The sequence below is a fragment of the Astyanax mexicanus genome, chromosome 2, assembly GCF_023375975.1.
Source record: "Astyanax mexicanus isolate ESR-SI-001 chromosome 2, AstMex3_surface, whole genome shotgun sequence".
Classification (NCBI taxonomy): domain Eukaryota; kingdom Metazoa; phylum Chordata; class Actinopteri; order Characiformes; family Acestrorhamphidae; genus Astyanax; species Astyanax mexicanus.
Genome location: NC_064409.1, coordinates 73,712,131 through 73,729,400, shown reverse-complemented (window position 1 = coordinate 73,729,400; position 17,270 = coordinate 73,712,131). Strand labels below are relative to the sequence as shown.

Sequence of the window (17,270 nt, the reverse complement as noted above, 5' to 3'; positions counted from 1 at the left end):
GAGACTAAATTACACACAGCTGGACTCTACTAACTAATTCAGTGACTTGTGAAGGCAGTTGACTGCACTGGATTTTATTTAGGGGTTTCAGAGTAAAGGGGGATGAATAATTTTAGTCTTTTATACTTTTAAAATACTTCACATTTTCAGATTTTTATAAATAAAAAAATAGAAAAAACGTATCATTTTCATTTCACTTCACAATTAAGTGCTACTTTGTGTGGGTTTACCATTTAAAATCTCTATAAAATACATTTAAGTTTGTGGTTGTAAAGTGACAAAATGTAAAAGAATTCAAGGGGTATGAATACACTGTATAAGGCGCATCAGATTATAAGGAGCATTATGCAACACTAGTAAGGAACAGGGGTGGGGGGGTTAAATAAGTTAATTTTTCTTTAAAAGTAAAACGAGTGCTGGATGTTAATCTACACAGACAACTTATTTGAGTGAGCAAAGCACATCCATTCATTTATAGTAAGCTTAGATTTCCAGATTTCCACTAAGTCTGGGTGCAGCAACATTAGCATTAGCGCCTAACTGCCTAGCACTAGTAAACGCCACCTGGTAGCACAAAACTGGTACCTGGTGTGTTTTCCGGTAAGCCAGGGCGATCTATGCTAGTGGTTTGTCCAATGTAGATTGTTTTACAATGGTTAACAAGCAGATTGCAGTCCGATATTCTCACCACTGAATGCAAAAGAGCTAAGGCTCAGAGCGCTTAGTGGCTAGTGCTAATACTTCTTCACAAGTGCCAGCCGGGGTTAGCAGAAGGCTAAAGGCCAAAAATACTCACATTAGAACGGCAAATAGCCTAGTGCTTAGCGTGGTTAGTGGTAATACTGCTCCAGTCTCAGTGCTGGAGAACTAAACTGAAACTCCTGTATAACACTGTACTTCAGCAGAGTGGCTTCACTGCACTTTAAAACCTGACTGATAAAATTCATACATAAGGCTCACCAGATTCTGTTTCCAAACACAAGAATCTTCTAATGTAAACAGCGCAATCACAGACTAATCTAACCAGCACAGCTCCATCCATCTGTTATCAAACCCCAGAACCTACTAATCTAACCAGCAAAGCAACATCCATCTGTTATCAAACCCCAGAACCGGCTAATCTAACCAGCACAGTTCCATCCATCTGTTATCAACCCCCAGAACCTAATAATCTAACCAGCACAGCTCCATCCATCTGTTATCAAACCCCAGAACCTACTTATCTAACCAGCACAGCTCCATCCATCTGTTATCAAACCCCAAAGCCTACTAATCTAACCAGCACAGCTCCATCCATCTGTTATCAAACCCCAGAACCTACTAATCTAACCAGCACAGCTCCATCCATCTGTTATCAAACCCCAGAACCTACTAATCTAACCAGCACAGCTCCATCCATCTGTTATCAAACCCCAGAACCTGCTAATCTAACCAGCACAGCACAATCCATCTGTTATCAAACCCCAGAACCTACTAATCTAACCAGCACAGCTCCATCCATCTGTTATCAAACCCCAGAACCTACTAATCTAACCAGCACAGCTCCATCCATCTGTTATCAAACCCCAGAACCTACTAATCTAACCAGCACAGCTCCATCCATCTGTTATCAAACCCCAGAACCTACTTATCTAACCAGCACAGCACCATCCATCTGTTATCAAACCCCAGAACCTACTAATCTAACCAGCACAGCTCCATCCATCTGTTTTCAAACCCAAAAGCCTACTAATCTAACCAGCACAGCTCCATCCATCATTATCAAACCCCAGAACCTACTAATCTAACCAGCACAGCTCCATCCATCTGTTATCAAACCCCAGAACCTACTAATCTAACCAGCACAGCACCATCCATCTGTTATCAAACCCCAGACCCTACTAATCTAACCAGCACAGCGCCATTCATCTGTTATTAAACCCCAGAACCTACTAATCTAACCAGCACAGCTCCATCCATCTGTTATCAAACCCCAGAACCTACTAATCTAACCAGCACAGCTCCATCCATCTGTTATCAAACCCCAGAACCTACTAATCTAACCAGCACAGCTCCATCCATCTGTTATCAAACCCCAGAACCTACTAATCTAACCAGCACAGCTCCATCCATCTGTTATCAAACCCCAGAACCTACTAATCTAACCAGCACAGCACCATCCACCTGTTATCAAACCCCAGAACCTACTAATCTAACCAGCACAGCTCCATCCATCTGTTATCAAACCCCAGAACCTACTAATCTAACCAGCACAGCTCCATCCATCTGTTATCAAACCCCAGAACCTACTAATCTAACCAGCACAGCTCCATCCATCATTATCAAACCCCAGAACCTACTAATCTAACCAGCACAGCTCCATCCATCTGTTATCAAACCCCAGAACCTACTAATCTAACCAGCACAGCACCATCCACCTGTTATCAAACCCCAGAACCTACTAATCTAACCAGCACAGCTCCATCCATCTGTTATCAAACCCCAGAACCTACTAATCTAACCAGCACAGCTCCATCCATCTGTTATCAAACCCCAGAACCTACTAATCTAACCAGCACAGCTTCATCCATCTGTTATCAAACCCCAGAACCTACTAATCTAACCAGCACAGCACCATCCATCTGTTATCAAACCCCAGACCCTACTAATCTAACCAGTACAGCGCCATTCATCTGTTATTAAACCCCAGAACCTACTAATCTAACCAGCACAGCACCGTCCATCTGTTATCAAACCCCAAAACCTACTAATCTAATCAGTACAGCGCCATCCATCTGTTATGAAACCCCAGAAACTACTAATCTAACCAGCACAGCACCATCCATCTGTTATCAAACCCCAGAAACTACTAATCTAACCAGCACAGTGCCATCCATCTGTTATCAAACCCCAGAAACTACTAATCTAACCAGCACAGTTCCATCCATCTGTTATCAAACCCCAGAACCTACTATTCTAACAGCACAACGCCACCCATCTGTTATCAAACCCCAGAAACTACTAATCTAACCAGCACAGTTCCATCCATCTGTTATCAAACCCCAGAAACTACTAATCTAACCAGCACAGCGCCATCCATCTGTTATCAAACCCCAGAACCTACTAATCTAACCAGCACAGCACCATCCATCTGTTCTCAAACCCCAGAAACTACTAATCTAACCAGCACAGCACCATACATCTGTTATCAAACCCCAGAACCTACTAATCTAACCAGCACAGCACCATCCATCTGTTATCAAACCCAAGAACCTACTAATCTAACCAGCACAGCTCCATCCATCTGTTATCAAACCCCAGAACCTACTAATCTAACCAGCACAGCTCCATCCATCTGTTATCAAACCCCAGAACCTACTAATCTAACAGCACAGCGCCATCCATCTGTTATCAAACCCCAGAAACTACTAATCTAACCAGCACAGTTCCATCCATCTGTTATCAAACCCCAGAAACTACTAATCTAACCAGCACAGCGCCATCCATCTGTTATCAAACCCCAGAAACTACTAATCTAACCAGCACAGTTCCATCCATCTGTTATCAAACCCCAGAAACTACTAATCTAACCAGCACAGCGCCATCCATCTGTTATCAAACCCCAGAAACTACTAATCTAACCAGCACAGCACCATCCATCTGTTATCAAACCCCAGAACCTACTAATCTAACAGCACAGCGCCATCCATCTGTTATCAAACCCCAGAAACTACTAATCTAACAGCACAGCACCATCCATCTGTTATCAAACCCCAGAAACTACTAATCTAACCAGCACAGTTCCATCCATCTGTTATCAAACCCCAGAAACTACTAATCTAACCAGCACAGCGCCATCCATCTGTTATCAAACCCCAGAAACTACTAATCTAACCAGCACAGCACCGTCCATCTGTTATCAAACCCCAGAACCTACTAATCTAACCAGCACAGCACCATCCATCTGTTATCAAACCCCAGAACCTACTAATCTAACAGCACAGCGACATCCATCTGTTATCAAACCCCAGAACCTACTAATCTAACAGCACAGCGCCATCCATCTGTTATCAAACCCCAGAACCTACTTATCTAATCAGTACAGCGCCATCCATCTGTTATCAAACCCCAGAAACTACTAATCTAACCAGCACAGCGCCATTCATCTGTTATTAAACCCCAGAACCTACTAATCTAACAGCACAGCGCCATCCATCTGTTATCAAACCCCAGAACCTACTAATCTAACCAGCACAGCTCCATCCATCTGTTATCAAACCCCAGAACCTACTAATCTAACCAGCACAGCTCCATCCATCTGTTATCAAACCCCAGAACCTACTAATCTAACCAGCACAGCTCCATCCATCATTATCAAACCCCAGAACCTACTAATCTAACCAGCACAGCTCCATCCATCTGTTATCAAACCCCAGAACCTACTAATCTAACCAGCACAGCACCATCCACCTGTTATCAAACCCCGGAAACTACTAATCTAACCAGCACAGCACCATCCATCTGTTATCAAACCCCAGAACCTACTAATCTAACCAGCACAGTTCCATCCATCTGTTATCAAACCCCAGAACCTACTAATCTAACCAGCACAGTTCCATCCATCTGTTATCAAACCCCAGAACCTACTAATCTAACCAGCACAGCACCATCCATCTGTTATCAAACCCCAGAAACTACTAATCTAACCAGCACAGTTCCATCCATCTGTTATCAAACCCCAGAACCTACTAATCTAACAGCACAGCGCCATCCATCTGTTATCAAACCCCAGAACCTACTAATCTAACCAGCACAGCTCCATCCATCTGTTATCAAACCCCAGAAACTACTAATCTAACCAGCACAGTTCCATCCATCTGTTATCAAACCCCAGAAACTACTAATCTAACCAGCACAGTTCCATCCATCTGTTATCAAACCCCAGAAACTACTAATCTAACCAGCACAGCGCCATCCATCTGTTATCAAACCCCAGAAACTACTAATCTAACCAGCACAGCACCGTCCATCTGTTATCAAACCCCAGAAACTACTAATCTAACCAGCACAGTTCCATCCATCTGTTATCAAACCCCAGAACCTACTATTCTAACAGCACAGCGCCATCCATCTGTTATCAAACCCCAGAAACTACTAATCTAACCAGCACAGTTCCATCCATCTGTTATCAAACCCCAGAAACTACTAATCTAACCAGCACAGCACCATCCATCTGTTATCAAACCCCAGAAACTACTAATCTAACCAGCACAGCACCATCCATCTGTTATCAAACCCCAGAAACTACTAATCTAACCAGCACAGCACCAACCATCTGTTATCAAACCGGAGCTTGTCTATGCCAGTAATTTATTTAATTATTAATTTGCTCCTTAGCTAAAATTCAATTCAATTGTACAGTGTGCTAAATGCATTTCATTTAGATAAATCACAGAGCATGTAATTAATTAGATTAGTGATTTTAATTGCTTGACAGCACACTTCAAAACTAGTGGGGAATGTTTCACAATCTCGAAACAAGAAAATACAAATGTTGATCCAACATGTCACGATTTTAAAATAAAATAAGTGCATCCAATACTGGAGCAAAATAAATTATATTTTAGCTCTGAGTGGTCCAGCGGTTTAAAGAACTGCCACTACAATCGGGAGATCGCTGTTTTAAATCCTGGTTATGCAGCTTGACATCAGCTGCCAGAGCCCTAAGAGAGCACAGTTGGTCTTGCTCTTTCCCCACATCACTCCTAGGGTGATGTTGATCAGCACAAGGCATCTGTGAGCTGATGTATCAGAACCGAAAACATTTTAAACATGATTTTAATCAAAATTATTAGCATGATTTTAATTACACTATAACAGCAGTTCTTAACTGGTGGGTCGCAGACATGATCTGGGCAGGTCATGTACAGTAAATAAAAAATAAATACATAAAAAATAAAAATCAAAGCTTATCTGATTTTGTACTCATATTTGATATTGGACAAAAAGAGACAACGTTTCTTACTAATGTACTCAGAGAATGCAGAGATATGCAGACAAGTGAAATATCTCATTTTGTGGGATTATTTATTTTGTGCATTGTTGGTATTTAATTTTATAGTACTAAATTTTATACATGTAGTTATCATGTTTCTCTTCAGTTTCTTAAAGTAATTGCTCTTAAATAAACATTGCATGCATATGTACTATAAATGGGGTTTTGAAGGCTCCTTGTTAAAAATAAATTTGTTTTCTATACAGTGGTATGAAAAAGTTTGGGCAAACCTACATGTTTTTATGATTTTCCTTTATAACTTTTTGGTTGTTCAGATCAGCAATTTCAGTTAAATATATCATATAGCAGATGAACACAGTGATATTTGAAAAGTGAAATGAAGTTTATAGGATTTACAGAAAGTGTGCATTAATTCTTTAAACTAAATTAGACAGATGCATCAGTATTAAGTAGCTCCTCCTTTTGCAGAAATAACAGCCTCTAAACTCTTCCTATAGCTTCCAATGAGAGTCTGGTTAAAGCTTTTAGTTGAAGGTTTTTTGGATCATTATTCTTTACAAAACAATCATCTCCAGTTCAGTCAGGTTTGATTCAGGTTTCTGATCATAAACAGCTCGCTTTAAATCACACCACAGATTTATAATAATATTCAGGTCTGTGGACTGAGATAATCTGAGATGATCATTCCAGAACGTTGTACTTGTTCCTCTGCATGAATGCTTTAGTAGATTTTGAGCAGTGTTTATGGTGTTTAGGGTCGTTGTCTTGTTGAGGTATCCAGCCCCGGCGCTTCAAACTTCAACTTTCTCACTGATTCCTGAACATTGTTCTCAAGAATCTGCTGATATTGACTGAAATCAATGAGACCCTCAACTTTAACAAGATTCCCAGTACCTGCACTGATCACACAGCCCCACAGCATGATGGAACTGGCACTAAATTTTACTGTGGGGAGCAGTAAAGTGTTTGTGTTGGAATGCTTTGTTCTTTTTCCGCCATGCATAAAAATAACCACCCTTCAAATAACTCAAAGTTTTTAGTTTTTAGTTTTTTATTTAGTTTTATCAGTCCACAGAACCTTTTTTTTTCAAAATGAAGCTTTTGAGCCTTCTTCCATTTCCTCACTCTGTTCCTCACAGTGGAAACTGAAGCTGAAATCTCTGAGATTTGGAGCTTTTTTGTATTCTTCCTCTTAATCATGATGTTGAACAGTCTTTGTTTTCAGGTCATTTGAGACTTGTGTTTTGAGGCTCCCATGTTGACACTCAGAGAAGATGCAAAGAGGAGTAAAAACTTACAATTGGCTCCTTAACCCTTTCTAATAATCGGATTCACCTCTGTTTGTCGGTCCATGAGCTTACCAAACTAACGTTGTGTCCCAATAATTAGTGCTAAATGTATTTAAATTCATGCACCTGCCTAATTTAGTTTAAATAATTATTGCTCACTTTCTGTAAATCCTATAAACTTCAGTTCCCCTCCTAAATATCTGTGTTCATCTGCTATATGATATACTTAAAATACAACTTCAGGTGTAAAAAATGCCCTTAATTAACTTAGTTACCATTTACCTTGTTATCAGTTAACTAAAGCAGCTTGAAAAGGAAACCAAGGTTAGAAAACAAACAAATAAACAGAGTTACACAGATGGACTATTTAGATTAGGTTTTCCAGCACCTGCACTAAGCTCTTTGGTGTTTACCCTGCTCTAACACAGCTCATTTCATGTAAACAGACCTGTACAGATCTTTTATAAGAATTCCAGTATAAATAAACCGTTTTTAATACAGAGCTTAAGGGCCAAATAGCTCTCAACATCACTCTACAGAAAAAAAAAATTGAAAAGCTACTTGATTAATGATTAATGAACCATATAAGACCAGAATGGAGGATTCTCTACAGTGAATCATCTCACATTCTCACACTGCTGAATGAATGATGCTAAATTCCTGGTATGTAGACCTCATTAAATCAAAAGTCAGCTGAAACTCAGTACAGATAATGTGATTCTAGATGCAGGAAAATCGCCAAACGTCTGTAATATAAAACAGTATATTGATTAAACACGATTCTGTTACAGTGCATTAGATTCTTTTAAGATTGCACACAAAAAGGTGCGAAATGATGCGATAAATTGATGATTATAAATAATTTACTAAAGTATTAACAGAGATCAGCTGTTCAGACTACAATAAAAATGTATAGATTTTTTATTTGTTAATTAGTCAAAAACTAATAGTTATTTTTGCAGAATTTTTTTATTAGTTGATTAGTCAAAAATGAATGATTAGTTTGGTAGTCGACTATTTTGACGTTTTTTTTTATTTGTTAATTAGTCAAAAACTAATCATTATTTTTGTATGTTTTTTTAATAGTTGATTCTCAAAAACGAATCATTTTTTACGATGTTTTAGTAGTTGATTATTCAAAAACGAATTATTATTTTTGTAGGATTTTTTTTAGTAGTTGATAAGTCAAACTTATTTTGGTAGTGGACTATTTTGACCTTTTTTTTATCAAAAACTAAAGATTATTATTCTTTTTTTAATAGTTCATAAGTCAAAAACTAATTATTATTTTGTAGGTTTTTAAGTAGTTAATAATTTTATAAAATAAAAAATTGTAGTTGTTTAGTCAAAAACAAATGATTATTTTATAAAACAAAAATTTGTAGTTGTAGTTGTAGTTTATAAACCATCTCACATCCTCACACTGCTAAATGAATGATGCTAAATTCCTGGTATGTAGACCTAATTAAATCAAAAATCATCTGAAATTCAGTCAGATAATGTGACTCTAGATGCAGGAAAAACGTCCAACATCAAGCCGTTCAGTGCAGTTGACCAAACACTAACTAGAGCAAGAGTCACGAGCTGATGCAGCTCTTCACTCCCCCACCCCACCACCTCCAGCCAATCTGAAGGCCATGAGTCAGACGATCGGGTCCGGCAGTCGTTTACTGACCCTATCATGCTTTAGCATTCTGTCAGCAAAGGCAAAATCTAGGCAAGACTTTTGCAGTCACCACTTATTGCACCACACAGCATTTTAACCCATTTAAACTCAACGGGTCTGTGTGTGTGTGAGTGTGAGTCAACGGTGCAGTTTCTCACAAGTGTAAGTTCTAATAGGTAGTAGGCAATGTCTCGGCTTATAAATGCAATAAATGTGCAATCAAAATGACTTTTATGTATAGTGAACTAATTGAAAAAGTAAGGTGTGTAATCAAAACATTAATCAAAACTACTAATAACAATGAAAACAAAAGCATGTGTTACCTGTCCCCACTCTCTAACTATAAACTTTACTTTTAAATATTAATTATTAAAATCCTTCAGAGATGTAATTTGTGTGCATTGTTGTGTGACTTCAAATCCCATCTATGCTTTAAAAATATATTTTTTAAATAATAAATCCATAATATTTAAGTTAAAATATACATTTTAGTTGTGTCCCTGGGTTTCACTCATAAAACATTACCCCATCTGAAACATCTGGAACATTCTACACACTCTAAAAAACAGAGGTACGATATGAGTACTTTTTTGTACTCAAAGGTACACTCTTCATAATTGTACCCTCAAAGGTACAATACTGCTCTTTACAGGGTCAGATTTGTTCCCTCTGAAGTACAAAGTAATTTCTAACAGCAATAAGTACAAATTTGTACCATTTAACCAGCCAAAGGGTACATTCAGGATTCTGTATCACTGTACTAATAAACAATATTTATTTTAACTTCACATTTTTCATTTGAAAGCCAGACAATTTTGGATCATCAAGTTTTTGATCCATATTTAGTTGATGATAATGTTTATAATCTTTATAATCTTTACTGGCAAAAAACATGGGTACAAAAAAGGACTTTCACTGAAAGGTACTTTTTTGTGCCTCAATATAAGGTACAGCCCCAGCGACAAGCTTTGTACCCTTTTAAGTACAAATCTGTACTTACTTTTCTTAGTGTGCAAGTCACATCTACAACAGGAAGTGACATCAGCTGGTTCTTCTGAAGATCATGGGAAGATCAAAATGAAGTTTCCTCATTAGTTTTTCTGTATATTTAATCTTATTTTAACGATGACTGAGGAGGTCAATCTCAACACTTATTGCTGTTACCTAAATTAATTCTTTATTAATTAACTAAAATGAATTAGCGTAGCCGCCATTTAGCAATTTTTCATGTTTTTGTTCATTTCCTCGTACTTTATTTCTGTTATTCAAAACATTAAAAGTAACAGGAGTGAGTGGCAGTAACAGGAGTGATGTGTTTGTCATAAATATTAGTTATCTGAACATGCAGTCAACCATTTTTTTTAAATAAAGACTTTCTTGTGAGAAAATAAAAGGAATTAGTGGATTTGCTTTTAAACATGCTTTTTAAATGTCACATGAGTTTTGGTAACAGGGCTATTATTCAATGAATAATAAGTTGGGACATCACTTAACCATTTAACAAAGTCTACTACTGTAAAGTGTTGTCATAGTCTCTTTAACTAAAGCATTTTAAATCAGTGATGTGATGAAGAGCCACACAGATCTGGCACTATTAAAGATCCTACGGTAAACTGGTTGACCAACTTTGCTCTTGACCAGCATGAGATATGTTTATGTTTAAATTAGTTGGTCGGGCACCCAGTAGAGTCAGAATTATCCAGTATTACCAGCATAAGCAATTGCCAATGCTTCAATTACTGTGTGGACTACAGTGAATGAAGAAAAAAGCATATATTTCCCAAACTATGATTAATTAAAATTGTGTAGTCTTTAAAATGGTATAATTGCTTTGTTTTGCTATTTTATCATCAGTATGTTGCTTGCATTTAGTGGTTTTAAAATGACAATAATATTGTTTATTGCCATCATTTCTAGCTCTGGAAAATAATAAGATACCACTTAAAAACGATACGTTGCTTTGATATTTACCAAATTAAAAACCTCTGGAATAGAATCAAGCGGAAGATGGATGATCACAAGCCATCAAACCAAACTGAACTGCTTGAATTTTTGCACCAGGAGTAAAGGCATAAAGTTATCCAAAAGCAGTGTGTAAGACTGGTGGAGGAGAACATGCTAAGATGCATGACAACTGTGAATATCATGCTGACAGAACAGATAAACCATCAAACCTGGGCACAATCAAAGCTTTTTTTATTTATTTTTTAACCAGCCTAACAATCAAATTTCAGCTTAGATCATCTTGAATCATCTACCAGTAAAAGCTGGCCTAGAGTTGGATTTTTCTTCAGGGTTAGCCTAAATTTAGGGCATGAACATGCATTTTTAATCCTAACCCCCTCTGAAGCTCCAGCAAGAGCTCTCAATGACAGCTCTCACTGCTTCAAAACAAGGATTCTAGTGCAACTAAAGCTAATGCTAGAAATCAATCTTTCTATCTCTGTCCTTTAACCCACATTTCTGCATAATTTCATGCCTAAATCTTACCGTACCAGAGTTTCCAGCAGCATGATTAATATCTTATTCCAGATGTTTCAGCGCACGAGCTGTGCACGAGCCTTTCCGCCGCCCACCGCGAGTCACACACACACAAACACGCGCACACAGAGAAAGAGAGAGAGAGAGAGAGAGAGAGAGAGAGAGAGAGAGAGAAAGACACAGACGCGCTGCCGGAGCGTTTGTTTACCTTCGCTCAGTGCGCGCCTCTGCGTCTCTCTCTCTGCGAGCTCCCGAGGCGCGAGAGAGGGAGCCAGGGTACGCGCTGTTCCCGGGCCGGTTCTGGGGGGTTAGAGAGAAAGAGAGGGTCCCAGCAGAGGGGTGGAGTGAGGTCAGATACGGGACATCTGCAGCTGTAATATAAAACAGTATATCGATTAAGCACGATTACGATGTTACAGTGCATTAGAGAGGACAACTCAATAAAGTTATATTGTGATTACGCACAAAATAATGCGAAATTATGTGATAATATGACGATTATATATAATTTAACTATTTAACAAGAGTACAACAAATAGTTCATTATTCAAAAACTAGTTATTAATTTTGTAGGAGTTTTTTTAGTACTTGATTAGTCAAAAATGAATAATTATTTTGGTAATCGACTATTTTTACCTTTTTTTATTTCTTAATTAGTCAAAAACTAATGATTATTTTTGTATGTTTTTTAAATGGTTGATTAGTCAAAAACGAATCATTTTTTTACGATTTTTTAGTAGTTGATTAGTCAAAAACGAATTATTATTTTTGTTGCCATCTAATCTGACGATTTTTTATTTATTAATTGGCCAAAAACTAATTATTTCTTAGTTAGTCAACTAATCTAACCATTTTTTAAATTGGTTAATTAGTCAAAAATTAAAGATTATTTTTGAACGTTTTTAAGTAGTTGATTAGTCAAAAACGAATTATTACTTTTGTAATATATAATATATGATATATACAATATATATACAATAGTATAAATAACTCATAGTAATAAAACACGATTTTATTTATAAACACAAATGTTTATTCAATAATAACAGTGGGATCTAATGACATCTTGTGTGCGGGGTTTAAACACAACACTAAATGCCACCAGTTTTTACATGTGAACTATCATTACTGTTTTCGAATATTGATACAGTAGTATAAAACGTAATACTACAATATGATAAAGTATCAATGGCTCTTACACTCTATCATTATTATTGTTATTATTGTTATACCTCATCCTTATGACTTCTGTACATGTAATTCCTGGAGTCTATATGTGCTGATCTTATATTATATTTCCAGCACCATACAAAAACAACAATTTAGCAGCTGTTTAGTAGTTGAGTACACACACCTGTGTTCACACCTGTCGTAAATATACTGAAAATAAATAAAAGGTTTGATAGGGCTGCAACAAACAAGGCAGGTGTAAAATATTCTTAAAATTATAGCAGATTTTAATCTCCTGCTGTTCTGCTGAATCTAGAACACCTGCATGCAGAGTTCTCCAGTCCGGTCTCTGTGTGTGGGCTGTACATCTCCTCTGTTTACTCTGGGATGCAGAGGAGCACAGAGATTACAACAGTCACAAATACACCCTCGGACCTGTTCCCGTAAAAAACACACACACACACATACTCACACACACACACACACACACACACACACACACACACACACACACACACATACTCACACACACACACACACACAGAGCACTACTCCACTGACACTGCTGGCAAAGTCACTCTCTCTGTTTTGGCAGCAAGGAAGAGATGACCTAGTTTCTTAATGTGAGTAAATGTAACTGAATTAAGTGTGTAGCTAAGCATCAGTTTCCCATACTGATTCTGCACTGGTGCACTATTAATAAATGTCTATTATCTGGTCTATTTTTATACATGAAGATTATAAGGCGCATTATGCGACACTAGTAAAGAACAGGGGTGTTGCCATGTTTTCCTTCTAATTCAGCATGTCTCACTGCTGAGTGGTGGTGGTGGTAGTGGGGGTAGCTAAGTTAAGTAAAGCTATGCTAAGTAAAGAAAACTGAAATTCTTAATTTTTAAAACGAGCACTAGATGTTAATCTACACAGATTTCTCTCCTGAAAACTGTTTATTTGGGTGAGTAAAGCTTTTATTTACGTTTATTTAAAGTAAGCTTAGATTTCCAGAATTTTGACTGAAATGGCCAAAAATAGAGGCAGCAATGCAAAGCTTACAGCGCAGCTACAAACAGAGCAGCAGTGGAATTATTTTAACTAGTAGAGTGTTTATAATCAAACAGATCGTATTTTCTCCTAATGTAACTGTGGTATAATTGCAGTAATACACGCAAGGTTGTGCTATAACTTGTAATAACGGTACTCGGCCTGCGGCCTTGTGCCTACGACCGCATCACAGCAGTGCCAATATTACACGTTAAAGCACGAACCTCGGGTGTATTATTGCTAAAATCTCCAGTCTGTCAGATTGGCTTCTGGCCAACAGAATTTTTTTAAGCTTCAGCTTCCAACCTGTACAGACTCTGCATGTTCAGATCAGCTCAATCACCTGTCTCCACCCCGGTCCTCACCCTCTGTATGTAATCGAACCTCAGGGCACAGAAATGCACATTTCAACCTGTGGCTCTGAAATAAAGCCAGCACTGTTCTCTGATCAGCCCGAGCTCTGCAGGTGTGTTCAGGTGTGTGTACGCCGTCAGTGATGAACGTCATGTTTCTGTCCGCTCACACTCCAATAAATGTCAAACCGATTACAAACGCTTCTTTAATAGCTCAGAGCTTCTACACAGAGAGGTGCTAACACAAACAAACATGGCTGTGTTTCTGCACAGCACACATGCTCCACACACTATACTATACATGAGCGGGAGCAGGGCATAAGCAGGGCATGAGGTTAACTTTAAGTACCACATCAACTGTGATATTTATCAAATAAATATTTCAGACTCAATGATAAGGTTTTGAATTCTTCAAAACCTTCAGATTGAACCTTTTGGTGTAGTCCAATAAGTCTACTATCAGTCTAAGTCAGGGGTGTCCAAACTTCCTTTTTTGGAGCGGCCCGCGAGGAAAACGAGCCAAAGAGTCTAAAAGCGGAGAGGCTGTGCAGTTTTAGCGCAAAAAAACGAGCCAAAGAGTCTAAAAGTTGCCGTAATTGAGGAGTTAAATATTAAGAGACATCATGAAATGAAAAATCAATTTGAAAAATCTTAGTTTACACAACACTGTCAAAAATAGATAAAGATAGTAAATGAAAATCAAAGTAATCAGGAAAATGTATTATTTAAAGTGGTATATTTCATTATTTGTTTTATTACAGAGTCTGTGGCCCGTGACTTCAAATATATTTCTCCTTCTGGCCCCCGACAAAAAAAGTTTGGACACCCCTGGTCTAAGTCTACTATCATTACTCTGCTGAAGAATCTATGGTACACAATGTGTACTGTGTTATCAAGTCTTCCCTCTGCCATGATCTCCAGACCACTGGATACAGCACAAGCCCAAAACGTGGTCCCAACGTGGTTTCTGTATAACCCTGCTTTAGTTAACTGGATTAGTGGTCTCTGAAGAAGATCAGGATTTCGGCTCTTTCTCATGAATATTCATACATGTAAACATATTGCCTCTGATTGGCTAACAGCACTGCAGCAGAGAACTCCTACCAATTTTACAGCTCTAAAACTCAAAGGACAAAATGTTTTCAGGGATACAGCCTTAGTTATAAAGATATAGAACTGAGTGCTATTTAGGTAAAGTTATCACCTAAGCTTTCGAAGCCCCAGAGTCCACTCTATATCATAAAATCAATTGCAAGCGGCGCCCGTTTTGTCCGGTGCTCTGTCGAGTTGTGCTACCTTGTCAAAGTACCTTGTGCTTCCCTAGTGTATATTTAAGGTCTTGGTAAAACACAGAATCCACCGGAGATCCAGTGTAAACCTATAGTTACTTACACAAGATAGATAACGTTAACTAGCTGCTGTAAACAGAAGCTGTAAGCTCTTTAGCTGATGAGACATGGCTGGCTGCATAGCTTCCGCACTGACTGTGGGCGGTCCCAAGCCAATATGATCTTATGCTTCGCATCATTATACAACTCAGAGAGACCTACTGTATTTCACCTTTAACTGCTGAAGTGGTATTCGTTGAATTTAATTTAGCACCCTATTTCTTCAAACAATTAATTGCTTGATTTCTTTTTTACAGAATAACTCCACATGAACTGTTTAAAAAATGTACCAGAGTTGGTTAGATTTGTCTGACACTGTGAGGAGGATTCTGTAAAGGTGTTCTTCTCCATTGAGGTCATACATATTAAGCAAACATTGGTTCACAGTAACAGCTACATTTCCTGAGAGTCTCTTATATTGCTATACGACCAAAATAACATGGTATCTTGAACTTGTTCCATATAGGCTTGGTGCTTTTTTAGCATTTGTTCGCACTAGTTTCAGTGCAACCAAGAATACGCAATAGAATACATCCTCAACACAGGGAGATGCACCAAACGGTTCAAAATTAGCTGCGCAAACCTGAACGTTGTTGGAAAAGAACAATCCATCAAACCTAGCTGAACTGCTTAAGATTGGTATGTTATTTTAATTCTAGAGAAAAGGCAGTTTTGGCTAGAGTTTCAGGCTTTTCTGATAACTTTACGAAGGTATTTTGTTATTAGCCGGACAGTTAGCAGTAGACTGCTTATCTCTGTAGTGCTGTGCTCCTCTGGGGGGCTGGTGGTCTAGAAGATTACAGGGGGGCGAGATGAACAGGTTGGTGTGTTTGTTCCACCTACATGGATTTCCTGGAGATCCCTATGGTCAAAGCGCACTCCCACTGTTTGTGCAGGAGAAGATTTGAGCGCTCTGCTGAACTTTGACCAGAGGTACGCAAACATTTGCTGCCTGAAAGCGCCCAGGCAGCACATTTCTCACGTGTAAAAACCTGCAGCCAGGCCGTATCCTCCTACACTAACAGACAGGCGCGGTGAGAACTGGACACGGGCTTTATTTAGCCCTTTATTGAGTCTTTTTCTATAATAGAATTGTTGGATTTTTTTTATAGACTCATTAATTTTCTATGGTAGAAATATATTTCACTTATTGTTTAGTTTACAGAGCAACACATCCAGTTAACTGGAATTTGGTTTAGCCCTGTAAGGTTTGTCACAAGTGTGGGAGGGCTTAGGAGCTCACAGGGGAGCTGTAAACAATATGGATTTTCTAAAATGTTTTTTCAAATGATTTATTTTAGTTTTATTATTTTTAATTGTTTTTAGTCGCTTATTTTATATATATTTTTGTACTTTTTTATGTGCTTAGTTTGATTTATTAATCTGTAGTTATGTCACACTGGCCAAACCAAGGACAAAAACATGCAGATACTGCTCAAAAATGTATTATCAAGGGGACTAAGTTTACAGGGCAAGCTAAACCAAATGGGCTAAATTCACAAAATAGGTCAGCAACAGAAAACAAATGATACAGAGTGTAAGGCAAGAGAATAGTCAAAAAAACACAAAACAGGTCGGTAAAAAAGGAAAATAAAAAAAAGAAATGCACCGTAGAAGAGCTAAAAACTAGATTTAATACTTGGCAAGGAGCTAATAAAACAAAGGGGTATTTGTAGTAAACAGACCAGGTGTGAGCTGGGAGAGTGTGAACGCTGATCAGCAGTGTCAGGAAAATCCGGTGTGTATGGGTGCATGCTGGGAGCTGGAGTCTTTGTTGTGTGAAACACAAATTCCAGAGCAGGCAGACTGACAACATCAGGACTGAGAAGGACAAAAGCATTGCAAACATCTCCAAAATCCAAATTCACATTCTAGAAAAACAATATT

The 17,270-nt window shown here is 38.1% G+C and overlaps 1 protein-coding gene across 2 annotated transcripts in view; it reads right to left on the bottom strand.

Moving 5' to 3' along the window:
- The window catches only part of LOC103042532 (ectonucleotide pyrophosphatase/phosphodiesterase family member 2), a 57,213-nt gene extending 45,629 nt beyond the window's left edge, over positions 1 to 11,584 (bottom strand). For both annotated transcript variants that reach the window (XM_022671977.2, XM_022671978.2), the window contains exon 1: positions 11,446 to 11,584. In XM_022671977.2, coding sequence (XP_022527698.2) covers positions 11,446 to 11,463 — 18 coding nt within the window. In that variant the 5' untranslated portion in view covers positions 11,464 to 11,584. The remainder of the gene's footprint in view (positions 1 to 11,445) is intronic.
- Between the last annotated feature and the right edge of the window lie 5,686 nt (positions 11,585 to 17,270).